At 41.1% G+C, this 15,161-nt stretch overlaps 1 protein-coding gene across 1 annotated transcript in view; it reads right to left on the minus strand.

Moving 5' to 3' along the window:
* Window positions 1-15,161, minus strand: part of Ryr2 (ryanodine receptor 2) — a 588,770-nt gene that overhangs the window by 263,169 nt on the left and 310,440 nt on the right. The window contains exons 17-20 of the mRNA XM_077802933.1: window positions 14,038-14,133; window positions 2,860-2,978; window positions 2,197-2,330; window positions 614-855 (exon numbers count right to left, since the gene is read on the minus strand). Of these exons, the coding sequence (XP_077659059.1) occupies window positions 614-855; window positions 2,197-2,330; window positions 2,860-2,978; window positions 14,038-14,133 (591 nt within the window). The remainder of the gene's footprint in view (window positions 1-613; window positions 856-2,196; window positions 2,331-2,859; window positions 2,979-14,037; window positions 14,134-15,161) is intronic.

Consider the following 15,161-nt stretch of genomic DNA (forward strand, 5'->3'; position numbering starts at 1 on the left):
AGGCTTTTAAATCAACTAAACTATGACTCATTATGAATCAGAGAAAGGAATGTTATTTTATAACATATAGTACTCATTTTCAATATATGCTCAAGCAACAGAACTGGGAACTAGTAAAATGAATTATACATTTATCTTCAACCCTTTCTGCCCTTCTGCAGAGAAGTGTTATTTCATCATGGCCAGTCTCCTCACACAGCACCGTGCAGAGTTCTGATTCCTTCCTCTATGTTATCTTGGAGGAGGCTAAACTCATCTACTACTTCTAATTACTTACCAGGGTTTGTGTTTTGTGCTTTATATATTGGAAGCTAACCTCTGCACATGGCAATTGAAGTTGGGAACACAAGTTTGAGCAGTTCACTCATATACTGGAATGCTATTTCTAAAATACACTGTTCGTAAGCAAAATATCCCTTTTAACAAGGTACTAAAGTTGTCATTATTTTATTTTTCTCTAGTGAAACTCTGCTTTCCACTAACTCTTATTCAATGTCTCAAATATTAAGTTTCTGAATAATATGTGTCCCTGACAGAAGTGGCCCCAATCACTTTCAGACATGCACAGCAGGGTCACAAGATGTCCATCAGGAAAGAAAAGGGAAGTGCTCACCTGACCAGAGATGAAGGCCATCAAACCCGTAGGAGAAGAGGTCATCACCAACGCCATTGCCGCCCCACTCCTCGCCCCCTCCGGGGTAAGGCGAGTACCCCTCGGTGGAAGCCCAGCCCACTCTCAGGTGAGTCGCTTCCGCTGTCACGAAGGGCTCAGTGTGGTCCACCATGAGCTCATAGTACCACTTTTTATACTGAGCAGACCCTTCACTGACGCCCAGGAAGATGTTGGGCCTCATGCTTCAAAAGAGGAAAAGAGCTTGTAAGTGGAGGCCAGGCCTCTCCCTGTGTCCTATGCCCCTCATTGTCCTGAACCTCAGTCCTGCTTTTCTAGGGAGCCATCCTAATGCATCCCCTTCAGTGCTACAGAGAGGTTAAAACAACCCAAGGCAGCACTCAGTGACAGCCAGCCTCCAGGCTCACCTTCAGGGAACAGTGCTTGCTTTTTGGCCTACTGGGCAAAGCCACTCCAGTGTCGAGGAGTTTGTCTTATTTGCTCTACATCATCTTTTGTACCATTCATCAAATGTAAGCCACAAAACGAGACACCTTGGGCAGCAGGCCTCTGGAACTGATGGGATTTTTACTGACCCAAGCCATGCAGATACTTTCCAAACTGAGCTTCACATCACACGATGTGAGTCTGAAGCAGGTCCCTTCCTTTGTGAGAGAACCAAGATGACAAGTAGGGGCTGTTGCCTCTGTGAAATTGTGGCCAGTTATATTTTAATTCTTCTATCAGGAGACCTACACTCTGCAGTCACCCCATTAGTGGTGTCCTCAGAAAATACACTCGTTAGGACAGGGCTATTATATAAGGAAGCCTTAAACCAATCCTGTCCAAACAATGCAAGGCAGGACACACCACTCGCTCCACACTTTTGTTTAAAATATGATGAAGTAGCACATCTCTCTCGGAATCACTGTTTTGTTTATTTTGAGGGTCAGGAAAGGAAATGGTGACAAGGCATGGCAGATAAGAGCTGGGTCTGGAGCTAGACCTGTGTTCCCCCCCAGCATCCCCCTCAGTCTGAGGTAATGTCAATGTCTGGGAACACATATACTCACACACGCTGACAGTGTAGAGCACATGGCTTGGTAGCTGGCACTTTATACCCAACAAATGTTAGACTCCTTTAAAAGGAGATCTGACTGAAAATGCAGTTTCATTGGCTGTTCGTGAATTTGTTGTATTTCAGACTCCTTTTTATCCTACATAGTGGGAACCTTGAAGTGGTACTGAAGGATAAGGATTGTGGTCATACTGTAAGAAGGCATAACATAACTATATACAACCACAGCCCTGTTTAGTCATTAGCCTGCTCCTGAAAGCATAAGGGACAATCCATTCACTCGTGAACATGAACAGAAGCTTGGGTTCATGATAAATCTGTATTTTGTTTGGTTCATCTATTATCATTATACCATCTGGTTGGTACAAAACAATCCTTACATCATTCACTGGGGAAATACACTAAAAATCCTAATAAAACAAAGAGAACATCTGTACCTGGCTACAGAGCTGGACCGAGAGCTTTTTCTCCATGTGACCTATTTGTGACATTGTCCATCTGAATTTACCTGCTAACATGGTTCACAAGACGAGTCTGCAGTAAAAGATCACGTCCTGGCAGGAGATTGTCACAGATGAGATGCTGGTTAGACCGGACGGCGACCCCATGGCAAACACAGAGTGAACACAAGACATCCAGGACCTGAAAGAAAAGCCATTTTTGCTGAGTCTAGTTGGCCTCAGATCCGGGCTTGGGCAGCACCTTCCAGGAAGCTAACCCACCCTCAGTGACATCTGACTCAGCAGTTTCAACACACAGTGGGCACTCCCCAGGTTCTCCAACCTCCCTCCACAAATTAAGAGCTGTTCACACCCCACTGACACTAGAAAGAAACTCAGATCGGTGTCACCCACCCACCACTATGAGAAGCACTAGTGAAAAATTCCACACATCTTTGAAAAACTACTTAAACACATATTTTACTTTTTGTTTTTAAATTTAATTAGTACATGCAAACATTAAAATTTTACATATTTTATAGTACCTACATGTATATGTTGTGTAATGTTGAAATCGGGGCAAACATATCTATATGCCCAAACATTTATCATTTCTTTATGGTGGAGACATTCAAATGCTTTCTTCTAAGCTTTGTAAAATATACAGAATACTGTTGCCACACTTTAAATGATTCCTGAATTCATTCACAGAAATAAAATGGCTTACTTACTTTATGATTTCTCCCATGCTTATCTAAAAGTGAGATAATAGATTTAATATGTCCTTCTTTAATAATATTTAGCGCTTCTGGACTTTCCACTAACACACAGTGTAGAACTTCAAGAATACCTAAGGATAAAGCAAAGGGGAAATGTGACTGGTCAGCCCACAGGGATGTTCCTACCTTCACAGGTGATGAACTGTGTTCATTCTTTGACAAAGAACTATTTCGTGCTTAATGTGTTTGCCACAGGGCACTTCAAGAGGTGACAGGTGGCATTTGCAAGAAGGTACTAATATCCAAAAATGATGAGATCAGAAAGAAGGAAAATGCAAAACCCTAACTCAATGTTAAGTGAGAAGGCTGGTAATTCCACTGGGGGACGCAAGAAGAAAAGGCACCGAGGGCATCTGGCTGCTCCAGGCCAAGCAAGGCAGGGTGGGAGGGGTTACAGTTTGGATATGCAGGGTCCCCAGGAAAGCTCATGTACCTGGAACAAGAAGTAAAAGGCAGCAACGTTCAAAGGTAAGTGATGGGCTGTGACTTAATCAGTGGATGGATTAATAATGTGAATGGAGGTAACTGTAGGAGGGTGGGGCATGTGGAGGAAGCATGTCACTAGGGACATGTCTTAGGGCTCTATATTTTGCTCCTGGCCCCTCGCTGGCTCTTCTTCCTGGCTGCCATGAGAATGATGCCCCTCCCCTCTCATGGCATTCCACCAAGGTGCTCTGTCCCACTCAGACCCATGGCAATCGAGTCCACCGACCATACAATGAGCCTCTGAAACCCTGAGCCAAAATAAACTCCCCTTCCTCTAGGTTGTTGTTGTCAGGTGTCTCAGTCACAGCATTAAAAATCTGAGCAACACAGAGTGCCTCAGTGAAGGCTTGAGCAAAAGCACACTGGTGTGCATCATGCAGAGAAAGAGCAGGAAGGGGACAGATCACACGGGGCCAGGTTATGGGCATCTTGGCACTGCAGATGTAATCCTGCCATAATGCAGCCTGCTCCATGCAGCTCCAGCTCTTTGATGTTTATACTATGGAATGTTTCTCAGTTTGCAAAACAAGAGAAATAAACAAATAAACACAAAGTAAATAGAAATACACAGTAACATGCCTGTGGAAAATACAGAGAATGACTTAAAGTTTGAAAAAATTTAAAAAACTCCATTGTGAGAATGGTTAGCGTGAACTTAAAAGCTTCATGAGTACATCCGTGTTCATCCTTCTGCATCAAGCTTGCCTTGTCAGTAATTGGGAATGCCTGGACACCAGGAGCCCAATGCACAGAGAACACAGTATCTCTTCCCCCTCCCCCACCAAGCACATCCATATACATCTATACGTTTATCTCAGAGTTGCACAGCATCGGAAGGGCCTCTGAAGAACCTTGCAGAAAAGTCTACACACTTCAAATACAGTTCACTGTCTTAATATACAAATTTTCAGTATTTACAAAGACAGAATACAGAAGCAGCTCTATGGATGTCACAATCTACACTAAACTCAAGTCCCAATCCATTAGAAAATGAAGGTTTTCAATACTAATTTCTTTTCTTATGACTTAATTTCTTAAAATATGAACATATATTTGGTTTAAAAAGCATCCAAAAAGATCTTGAGATAATTTGAAGGTTGTTCAAAATCAGTGGCTGTTTTCCAATAGCCCAGTGACAACGGAAAATCAAAAGGAGCCAAAAATAATAATATGAGAAGCTAAGTTAAAGACGTTTTCGAAAGTGATCCAAAACTCTTCACTACTTTTGCCATTGTTACAAATGCAGCAAGGAAACAAACCCAGTCATTCTAGCTGACCTAACATAGGGGAAGGGAAAAGCACTTTTAAAAGACAAGTCATGCAAATTCCTCATGTTTTGTCTTTTCCATTATTCATTAATACAGAACATGTGGCAGTGTACTTCTGTAAACAAGGTTTTGTTTATTTATTTGCATTTTTCCAGGCACATTCATTTACAGATTATTATGGCTACTTCCTACTGCAAGGCAGAGCTTAGTTTGACAAAGACCTTACATCCACAGAGCTTATGGCCTGTTATCTGGCTGCTGTGGGTTGATGTTTGTTTCTCCCTTAAATTGATATGTTGAAATCCCAAGTGATGGTGATAACATTAGGAAGCAGGGCCTTCTGGGAGGTGACTGGGTATTGAAGGCAGACCCTTTATGAAGAGGATTAGTGCCCTTAGGGAGGGGACCCAAAGAAGATTTTCTGTCTCTTCCACCATGAAGGATGAGCTTTCTACAAGGACAGAAGTCCCACCAGACACCAAATCTACTGTGCCTGATCCCTGACTTCCTAACATCCAGAACAGACAGTAATAGCTTTCTGTTATTTATAAACTACCCCATTCATGGCACTTTGTCTAGCAGCCCAGACAAACTAAGACTTCAGCCTTTTACTGCAAATGTGAGCCAATCTCTGCTACACATTCAACCATTAGGAGTAAAAAGACCAAGAACAACAAATTCTCTTGTTAAGAAATAGTCATGAACATCCACAGCATACATAAAACAGGATATCAGAAAAGGATGTAAGACTGGATTTCAGAAATAAACATATCAAAATCCAAGAATGGTAACGTGACAACAAAACCCTGACGTTTCTTATATGTGACAGTCTAATAGAAGGACTTCAGGATTTTGGCTTTAATATTAAAAATCCTTTTTCAATTTTGCCTGGTCAGATCCTACAAATAAACAACTTAGCTTAATTGTATACTGTGTATTTGTACAAGTTCTGACCACAAAACATCAGAGAAAACTTTTACTTTGAAATGTTGGAATAAGTTGTGAATATGCTGTTTTTCTAAAGTGAAAATCTTTTGAAGATAAACAAACTGGAAACACCAAAGGACTCATTTTCAAAACAAAGAATATACTTTTATGGGCAATTTAAATTCTGCTGCTGTGGGCCTTGAGCTCTTGGTTGAGAAATGATGCTTAATAAAGATGAGAGCGACACTCGACTGAAGATGACTTGACCACTGAAGAGCACACGTGCTGGGTAAGACCCAGAAACAGCAATGTTTCATAAGGCTTACGGTTGTATCCTCAGAGAAAAATGTAAAAGCTTGGAAGATTTTAATAGTATTACTGGAATGAAAGAATTATGAATATACTACAGATTGTGAAAAAAAATAAGAAAAAAGCAAACTTTGAAAACTAGTAAGGCAAAGTAGTTGGATTTTGCCAGTTATACTAAATAATTTTAGTGAATTTTTAATAACATAGAATGATATAATGTATAATATAAATTTTTAAGAGTAGATATACCTTATGATGCAACTGTACTTTTATAAACCACTATTTTAAAAAAGACCACAAGCTGATATATAAAAATGTCAGTGCTGGTTATTGCTGGATCAGTATGCTTCTCTTTCAATATTTCGAAGTTCTATGAAATGAGTATGAGTGATGATGACAGGGGATCCTTCTCATGTCATTAACATCTTCAGAAAGAAAAGCATGTGCAGGAAGGAAGCCAGGGGGAGCAGAAGTCATGGTCAGGCTGGCTCCATGAGGCAAAGGTCCAAAGAGTCTCTCCGTTGTTTTCTGGAATACCCCTCGATTCAGCAAGGTGAGGCTGTACAAGGCTCAGTTAAATGTTAAGGCACAAATTTCTGTGTGGGCTCATGAACTTGAGAGGTTCAATAAAGATACATAACTGTTGCTTTATCCCACTAATTTAAATTAAACTGCAACAAGAGAAAAATCTGGTATTGCTTCCCAGCTTGCCTCCTCTCCAGGGTGGGCATAGCAATCTGGGGAAAATGTAGACATAGGAATGGCAGAATCTTAGCCTAAGATGACTGAAGCTGAGTTTTCTCCCCCTGTGCAAGGAAAGTTCTGCTCACCCACAACAATTAGTAGGAGTTGGATTGGGAAGCAATGAGTAACATAATTACAACACATTTTTAAATTTTACTGTGAATTTTGCATGTCACAGTTTGAAGTACCATCAGCAAGAGTATTTTTATTTGCAATTATAATGCAAAATTTTAAGTCAATTTTAAGTCAAGAAACTGAGTTTTAATAAAAGATCAAATTCTATTTTCTTAACATTTTCAACAAATAATCAGAGAAAGGTAAAAAGAAACAATGTGCATTTTGCTTGATTTTCTGTAACAGAGCCCAATTCGTGAAACAAATGGAGATTATTCTAAATAGGAGTCCCATATTTCCCCAAAATGGAGAAAGAAAAACAGATTAAACTGATGTTAATATTCAAATATATAAAAGTTTAAAGAAAACAATGGCATACAACAGCAGGCAGGAAAAACACATAATTGCACATACTTCAAACAGCTTGTAAAGGTTCTGAGGTGAAAGAAGAAACTATTCTCACTATATCTTGAACTCACATAAAACTAAGGAGAAGAGGAAAAAGTGACAGAGGTTAAAGTATAATACAGCTTCATGAAATTAGGAAAGAGAAAATTTTAAGAAAAATGGAAGTTAGTGTCTCACATTCTTATTCATACATAACATCATGAAATATCATGGATAAAATACAAAAGCAAAAAAGAGGGGGCCTAGGGAATGTTTTAAGGTTTGTTTTGATACCAGGAATTGAGTCCAGGGGTGCTTAACCACTGAGCCACATCCCCAGACTATTTTATTTTAAGACAGGGTCTCACTCATTTGCTTAGGGCCTTACTAAGCTGCTGAGGCTGGCCTTGAACCTCTCAGTCTCCTGAGTCACAGGGATTATGGGTATGCATCACCGCACCTGGCTTCAGGGTGTGTTTTTGGAAGACAAGAAGGATGTGAGCTGAAGCTTCCTGGGGTCACTCAACAGAGGCAAAACACACAGAATGAGCAATGTGATTATGATGCACTGTGTGTGTCCTCAAGCTCCCAAAGGCTGGCTGCCTTCAATTTAGGGATTTATAAAAGACAAACTAGAGGCTAACAGACAATTAACAGAGGATCAATTAAAGGCAGCCCCTGATAAAACAACTAAATAACAATGTTAGAATTTGATTCTATACTGATTTTTTTTGTATCAACTGTCACATCTCAAAAGCCAATAGAATGCTGAGTGACAGTCTTGAAACCATACATTTTGTAAGACATTCTTATGTTGCTGACTCCGTGCTTGGGCGGGGGGTCATTTTGTCACTTATTCTAAAATTCATCACGGAGTACATCAGAGAGGCCACATGCTGTGCTAGATCCTGGGAATGAACAAAAAAAGGAGCAGAAGTTGCTATCACTCCTGGTCTCACAGAGCTTACAGCACGTAATTTCAATCCTAGCTACAGCAGCTCCTTAGACCTTGAAAGAGTGACCTCTAAGATGCGTGGTCGCACATGCTTCATCTGTAAAATGAAAATTATAATAGAATCCACCTTATAGCTTAACTGTGGGAATTCAGTGGTGTAATCCTTACCCAAAGGCTTGAGAATGGAAGTATTTCAGATTTGGGAATATCTATATATACATAATGAGATACCTTGAAATTGGGACCAAAGTCTAGACATAAAATTCATTTATATTTCACCTTATTCACACAGCCTGAAGGCAATTCCATGTAGTATTTTAAATCATTTTGCACATGCAACCGAAGCCTGTGTCCCAGGGTGTAGGAGTATTCTCCCCGTTGTGGACGCTAGGGAAGCTGTGTCCTATGCCTTGTGCTCTGACTGCTCTGCCACATGAAGTTAGGTGTCCTGCCTTCCACTTTTTGTGTCATTTTGGTGCTCAAAAAGTTTTGGATTTGGATCATTTCAGATTCATGACTTTTGGATTAGGAATGTTCCACTTACATGACATTCTCAGCACAGTATCTAAATCCATCTCAGATTTAGGCTACACAGTGAAAATCTAGGCAGTCAATAAAATGCCCAAAACTAATGACTGCATTCTCCCTCTGAAATGAAGAATCCACAGAAATGCTGGAAGATGGAAAACATGGTCTAAAGCCCCTTAAATGAATTTTAAAAGCCATGTACATGTAACCATCTGTAGGATGAATTCTCCAGCAAGAGTATGCAGATTAATCAGTCCTTCAGAGCAGGTTCTGAGCCATGATGTTGCACCTTGGTTAGGCCATGGACACTTCACTTGAAGCATGGCCAAAAGGCAAGTGACCCAGTGCAATTATTTGATGAAGGGTCATGGTAGGATTCGTGAATAACCAGAGTGGCACCAGCCAGGCCAGAGAGTGGCAATAAACAGCTACCTATCAGTAGCAGTCATCACAGCTGCAACCTCAGTTCTGCTTCTGTCAAGGAAACACCACCTCAGCACCCCACGGGACTATGCAGGCTAGGAGGAAAGTGAATCACCATCTGCAATCTTGTTTTCTAATAAGTGTTTCCCAAGTGAGGTCTCCCTGGATCCTGTGGTTTTTCTGAAACAAGACTTCCTCTTTATTCCTCTGGCTCACCAGGATTATATGAAAGTCACACTGAAGGGCTGTGCAAGGAGAAACAGAATCAGTAAGAAGTGGTGAACCTGTGTAGGCTACAGGTGGCCAGGCTCCAGAGAAACCCTGGTAAACTGGAAGGAAGCAGGACAGAAATGTGGATTCCAGGAATTGTCCCCCCACCCACCACAAAAAAACCCGGGAAACAAAAGTTCCCCTGGATTAGGGGCTGGCAGGAGGAAGTGGTTGCATGCAAGAGAGAGAGCAGGCCAATAAGACAGGTGGCAACAGCTAACATGTACTTGTCCTTGCAGGCTGGCCACTGCTGGTCTTCTTTAAAACCTGCAGTGCAGCAGCAGCCCAGGATACTGGGCCAGGATGGATTAGGGTCAAGACAGCACCAAACTCAGGGAAGAGACAGAATAGGAGCCAGGGGACCACCTGCCCTCAGACATTCCCTGGTCCATGCCTACTCACCAAACCCTGAGAAGCCAGTTAATGCAAATCACTAGCCTGCCTCTGTCAGATCAGGCTCAACTATGAGCCAGTAGCTTCTACCATACTGGCAGATCTAGAGGGTTCTGTACTGAGGTGTCCATGGCTCTCAGACCAGGCCTCATGCCCTTCCTCAATAGGGCTCATCAGCAGCTGACACTCCAGGACAATTCAAGCTCCCTACTTAAAGGAGGGACCTCTGCCAGCACAATTACCATCAAAGAATCATATAATGTACCATTGAGACAGAATTAAAAACAATCCAAGAATGTAAAAGAACATGGTTAAGTGTACACAGGAAAATTAAATACCTTCTGTGAACCTGAAACACTATTTAATAACAAAACACATTACAGAAGCAAAAGGTCTTATAAATCTGAACAACCCTGGAGCCACCATCCAGGAACTAGGCCACCAGGGACTGTCTGTCACAAAAAGTTAAAAGGACACTAGGAACTTCTGGTGCCTATTACTTGAAATGACCAAAATGCATGAAAAGGTACCCTGGGAAAATGAGTACAAAATCACCCAACTATATAGCACAAAGGACTAAATTTTTTTTCCAACACTGAGATGGTTCAAGACTTTTTTGGAAGAAACTTTTTTAAAATTGTAATTTGTTATCCATCTCATCACAGTCAGGCTTGAAGAAAAGCATTCTGAAAACAGTAAAGATTTCAGGTAACAAGCTAATTGTTTTTCCTTTTTTTCTATTAAAAATGTTTTGTCCATTCATCTATTGAAGGGCTCTAGGTTGGTTCCACAGTTTAGATATTGTGAATTATGCTGCTATAAACATTGATGGGGCTGTGTCCCTGTAGTGTGCTGTTTTTAAGTCCTTTGGGTATAGACCGAGGAGAGGGATAGCTGGGTCAAATGGTGGTTCCATTCCCAGATTTCCAAGAAATCTCTATACTACTTTCCATATTGGCTGCAAAAATCTGCAGTCCCACCAGCAATGTATGAGTGTACCTTTTTCCTCCCACATCTTCGCCAACACTTATTGTCATTTGTCTTCATAATAGCTGCCATTGTGACTGGAGTGAGAGAAAAAAAATGTGGCATATATACCTAATGGAATTTTACTCAGCAATTTGCAGGTAAGTGGATGGTGTTGGAGAAGATAATGCTAAGTGAAGTTAGCCAATCCCCAAAAAACAAATGCCAAATGTTTTCTCTGACATAAGGAGGCTGATTCATAGTAGGTAGAGTAGAGAGGGGGAGCATGAGAGGAATAGATGAACTCTAGATAAGGCAGAGGGGTGGGAGGAAAAGGGAGGGGGCAGGGGGTTAGCAAGGATGGTGGAATGTGATGGACATCATTATCCAAAGATCATGTATGAAGACACAAATTGATGTCAGCATACTTTATACACAACCAGAGATATGAAAAATTGTGCTGTATATGTGTAGTAAGAATTGTAATTCATTCTGCTGTCATTTTAAAAAATCAATAAACATAAATAAATAAATAAATAAATAAAATTTGGCTACAAGTTAAAAGAAAATGCTCTATCACTTGCAGTTTACTTTGAGAGGCCTCCCCTTCACCCCCGTTTCCCATTGCTGGTAAAAACAGCAAAATACAGGAAGTCCTCCAAATCAGAACTATTTTCTGTCTTCTTTTTCTTCTTTTTCTTTTCAGATACAGCAGGAACATGGCTGCTTTTCTACCCTAGTTTAAAGACACCTGATTTTTGACACTTGACTATTAAACTAGTAACTTTTAATTACTATTTCAAATGTTTGGGATGAATATCTCTTAAAAATTAATTGAAATTTCCCTGCCTCCACAAGTGATCAGTCAACATAACATTGCTTGCATGTCTGGATGTGAATGACCTGATCATTACATAAAACATTAATCACTGTATGTGATACAGGTGAGCTGTGGGTGCTGGTGGATGATGATGGTGTGGATTCCTAGGGCTGAAAAGGTACTGACCAAGTAGCCACTATTAAAGATTTGCTTTAGAAAGTCTTTTTTTCCCCAGTTCAGGAGCATGATCTCTCAGGTTCAGCATGGCTAGTTTCCCAGGAAATCCAAAGTTCATGCTACCTTTCCAGAGCCTTCTCTGGCTCACTGTCTCTTTCTCTGTTATCATGGGTACTGCTTGAATTGCAGCTTACTATGCTTTCTACACCTGTAACAATGGAACAATAACCCATGTAGCTCAGACTCAACTAGATGTCGAAGAGACGGGGCTCCCAGGACATAGGATTGTGGGACTTCTGTCTTTGGAAAATCATGAGCTTTAACTCTGCAAGAACTGGTTGTGGCAACTTCAGGAGCTCTAGCCTAACCTATTTTCAGGTACTCTCAATCATATGGTATAAGAGCACTAAAGCTTCCACATCTGTCTGCTCACACCTAAAGGGGCTCCTTCAAAGCACTTAATAAGTGTTGGGAGGAATTCACAGGTTTCCCATGGAAAATCCACTGGCGGCACTGAAAATCTGTGTGGGAAATAAAACGTGCCAAAAGTCTGCCTTTTCTGACTAGGTGACGTCTGCTCTCTCTTATCCCCAAACAGTATTTCAAGGGCTGGGAACCCTAAAGAAAAGCTTGACCCTCAGAAGCACATCAACTGCACTTGCTCAGACCAATCTTGCATCTTTGCAACTAACTCCGTCCCAGGCATAATCACACATTAAGCCTGGGACCATAACTAATTTCTCTTTCATTCCCCCAAGGAATTCAGAGCAGTCGTTCTTATTAACTGATCAGGTGACTCTAGAAGAGCTTTAGGCACTAGAGACCAGAAGGGGCCACCAAGTCGACAGAACACTGGTGCCACCATTCCTTCCATTCTGCAGCTCCCCTGTCCTCTGTGTGCAGCTTTTATGTGACTTTGTTCCAGGCAGAGCTGAGGAAGTAGCAGCCTGTCTCCCAGGAAGGCTTTCTTTGTGAATCAGAGGCCAGAACAGGACAGCCAGGCACACCCAGACATAAGTGACATTCAGATTTTAACAACTGTACTTTTCAGCTTCTAAAACTAAAAATGACAAAGGAAAATGTGCTTGGAAGGAGTCATAAGCGTAATGCCCTTCAGCTTCAGAGGCTCGTCTGTGCTCTGGCTTTCTAAGACTGACAGCCCATCGTCCCAGACATCCACAGAAAACTGAGTGGGAAAATCTTTAGGAAAAATGTTTTGCACAGCCAGGAAAACCAAAGCTATGTGTGCTAAGCCACTGGTCCCACCGGCAGGGCTGGGCCATCCCTGGAGAGGCTCCGGGGCACCTGCTGCTCCCATGCCTCCCAGACTGAGGCAGAAGCCTCCCTCCTCCCACCTGGCTCATATGCCCGGCTTCCTTCCCCATGCATCTGCTTCTTTCTCTCCATGAGAGACAGGAAGGACAAGAGCCAGGATCCACCATACAGTGAGAAAATAACTAAAAGTAAATTCAAGGACTCTAGAAATTGCCCAGGGGAACATGAATGCTGAGAAGGAATTGCTGCTCTGCAGTAATAGCGGCGTGGGGTCTGACATTTAAAGCTGGAGGCAACTCTTAATTATCAATGTTGCCTGTCTTCAATTGTACAGACAGGATGTAAATAATAGTGGAGAGAAAGTGAGATGAAATAAAGTAAAATATGGAAAAGAACATCAGTGCTAGTGGGCAGACGTCTAGGTGACCCTGATCCCTTGGGACTAACCATTTTCTTCCCATATATCTCCTTATCTCAGGTTTTGACACCCAACCTCCCAGTGCTAGAGAACCTAGCGAGTGTGTTGCCCCTTCCCTCTTCCAGTTCCCCTCCTTGCCAGCCTGGCCGTCACGGAGAAGTCCCCACCACACCAGAATAAAACTAACAAGTTAGAGATGCCTGGATCAGGTTGACAGCAATTACTTTCCCATTAGACAGACTGTTCATCTGTGCTTACCAAAGTTCTCTTAAATGAAATGTTGTGTTCTGTGATTTGAGAAAATAATCTCTTCCCAAAACCATCCAAATAATCTTTTAAACATAAAGGGAAAACATAGAGAATACCCAGCCCATTTTTCTGCTTATACAGTCCATTAGGAGTCATGGATAAAAATGAGAATTCCAGCTCTTCAGTGGCTCTCAAGACTTTATAACTAGACCTCTTTTAAAAATAGAAATGGACAGGATAGTGTTAGACTAATATTCAGAAATAACTAAGGACAATACTAATGACCCAATAAACAAATTAGAGTTTCAACCAATTAAAAAGAAACACATTGAGCAGAGTTTGTTTTTATGTCTTGAAAGGACATAAAACAAGAGTAAACAGGAAAAATCTCTCTCACCAAGGAGAGAACTGGAAAACATACCTGAGGAAGCTTCTAGTCTTTCCAATCTGCTGATCAGCCAGTCGAGGGAGCCAGAAAACTGAGCACAGTTTTTACGATTTCCTCTAATTAGAGCCGCTGCAAAAGAAGATGATTTCACATTGATACAATTTTCCAGTTCAAAAATAAAGGTAAGCTAATGAAAGTGCTCAAATGTTGGATGAAGAACCAAATATCTTCATGTATCACCTAAATCATATGCAAATGCAAACACACAGAGAGAAAACTGATATTAAAAATTACTTGATATTTATTAATGGGACTGAAACAATCTCTGCTCATTGGAAGGAAGAAATTCCAGAGAGTAGACTCCCACACTAGGAGGTAACAATGAAGGGGATGGAAAATCAGGAGCCCAGCAGTCCGCTCTCTTGGGTTCTGATACCTGCTGCTCTCAATTAGCCATGAGAGTCAAGTATTTCATCTCCCTAGAGCTCAGTCTTCTCTCCCATGTGATAAAGACATTAGAGTAGTGAAGTTCTCCTGAACATGCAGCACAAAACACCAGGAGACATAACAGCAGGTATACAGAGGGGTGTAACTGAATGTCAATGGAGAAACGATGGGACGGCTATGGCTAGTTAAGTTTGGAAACCATGTGTCTTTTCCTACAGCTCTCCTTTCCACCTGGAGAGTCACATGGCATTCTAAAGACTCAGATAACCTGAGGTCACCTATTCTAACTGTATCTCACCTTTTTTACAATCCTTTCACCAAAGAACACTCCGTATATGAAATTCCTACATGACTTTTGTCTCTTTCAATCTAGTTGTTTTTACTTAATTAAAAAATTTAAAGTAAAAATTCAATGGATTAAATTATTTCAAAGCAAGCCTAGTATTTTTTTTAAAAAAATAAATTATGTCCTGGTCAGAAACAGCACAAGTGCTTATTAAGGGTTGGTGAGATTTTGAACAATATTTAAAGAGAGGCCAGTAATTATAAGAATAGCTCCATCTTATTTCATTATCTTTTTATAAGAAAGATGTATTAACAGGGAAAGGGTGCTGGGGATTGAACCCAGGGGTGCTTTACCACTGGGCTACATCTCTAGTCCTTTATATTTTTTGTTTGTGAGACAGGGTCTTGGTAAGTTACTGAGTCTA

The sequence above is a fragment of the Urocitellus parryii genome, chromosome 9, assembly GCF_045843805.1.
Source record: "Urocitellus parryii isolate mUroPar1 chromosome 9, mUroPar1.hap1, whole genome shotgun sequence".
NCBI classification, from domain to species: Eukaryota; Metazoa; Chordata; class Mammalia; order Rodentia; family Sciuridae; genus Urocitellus; species Urocitellus parryii.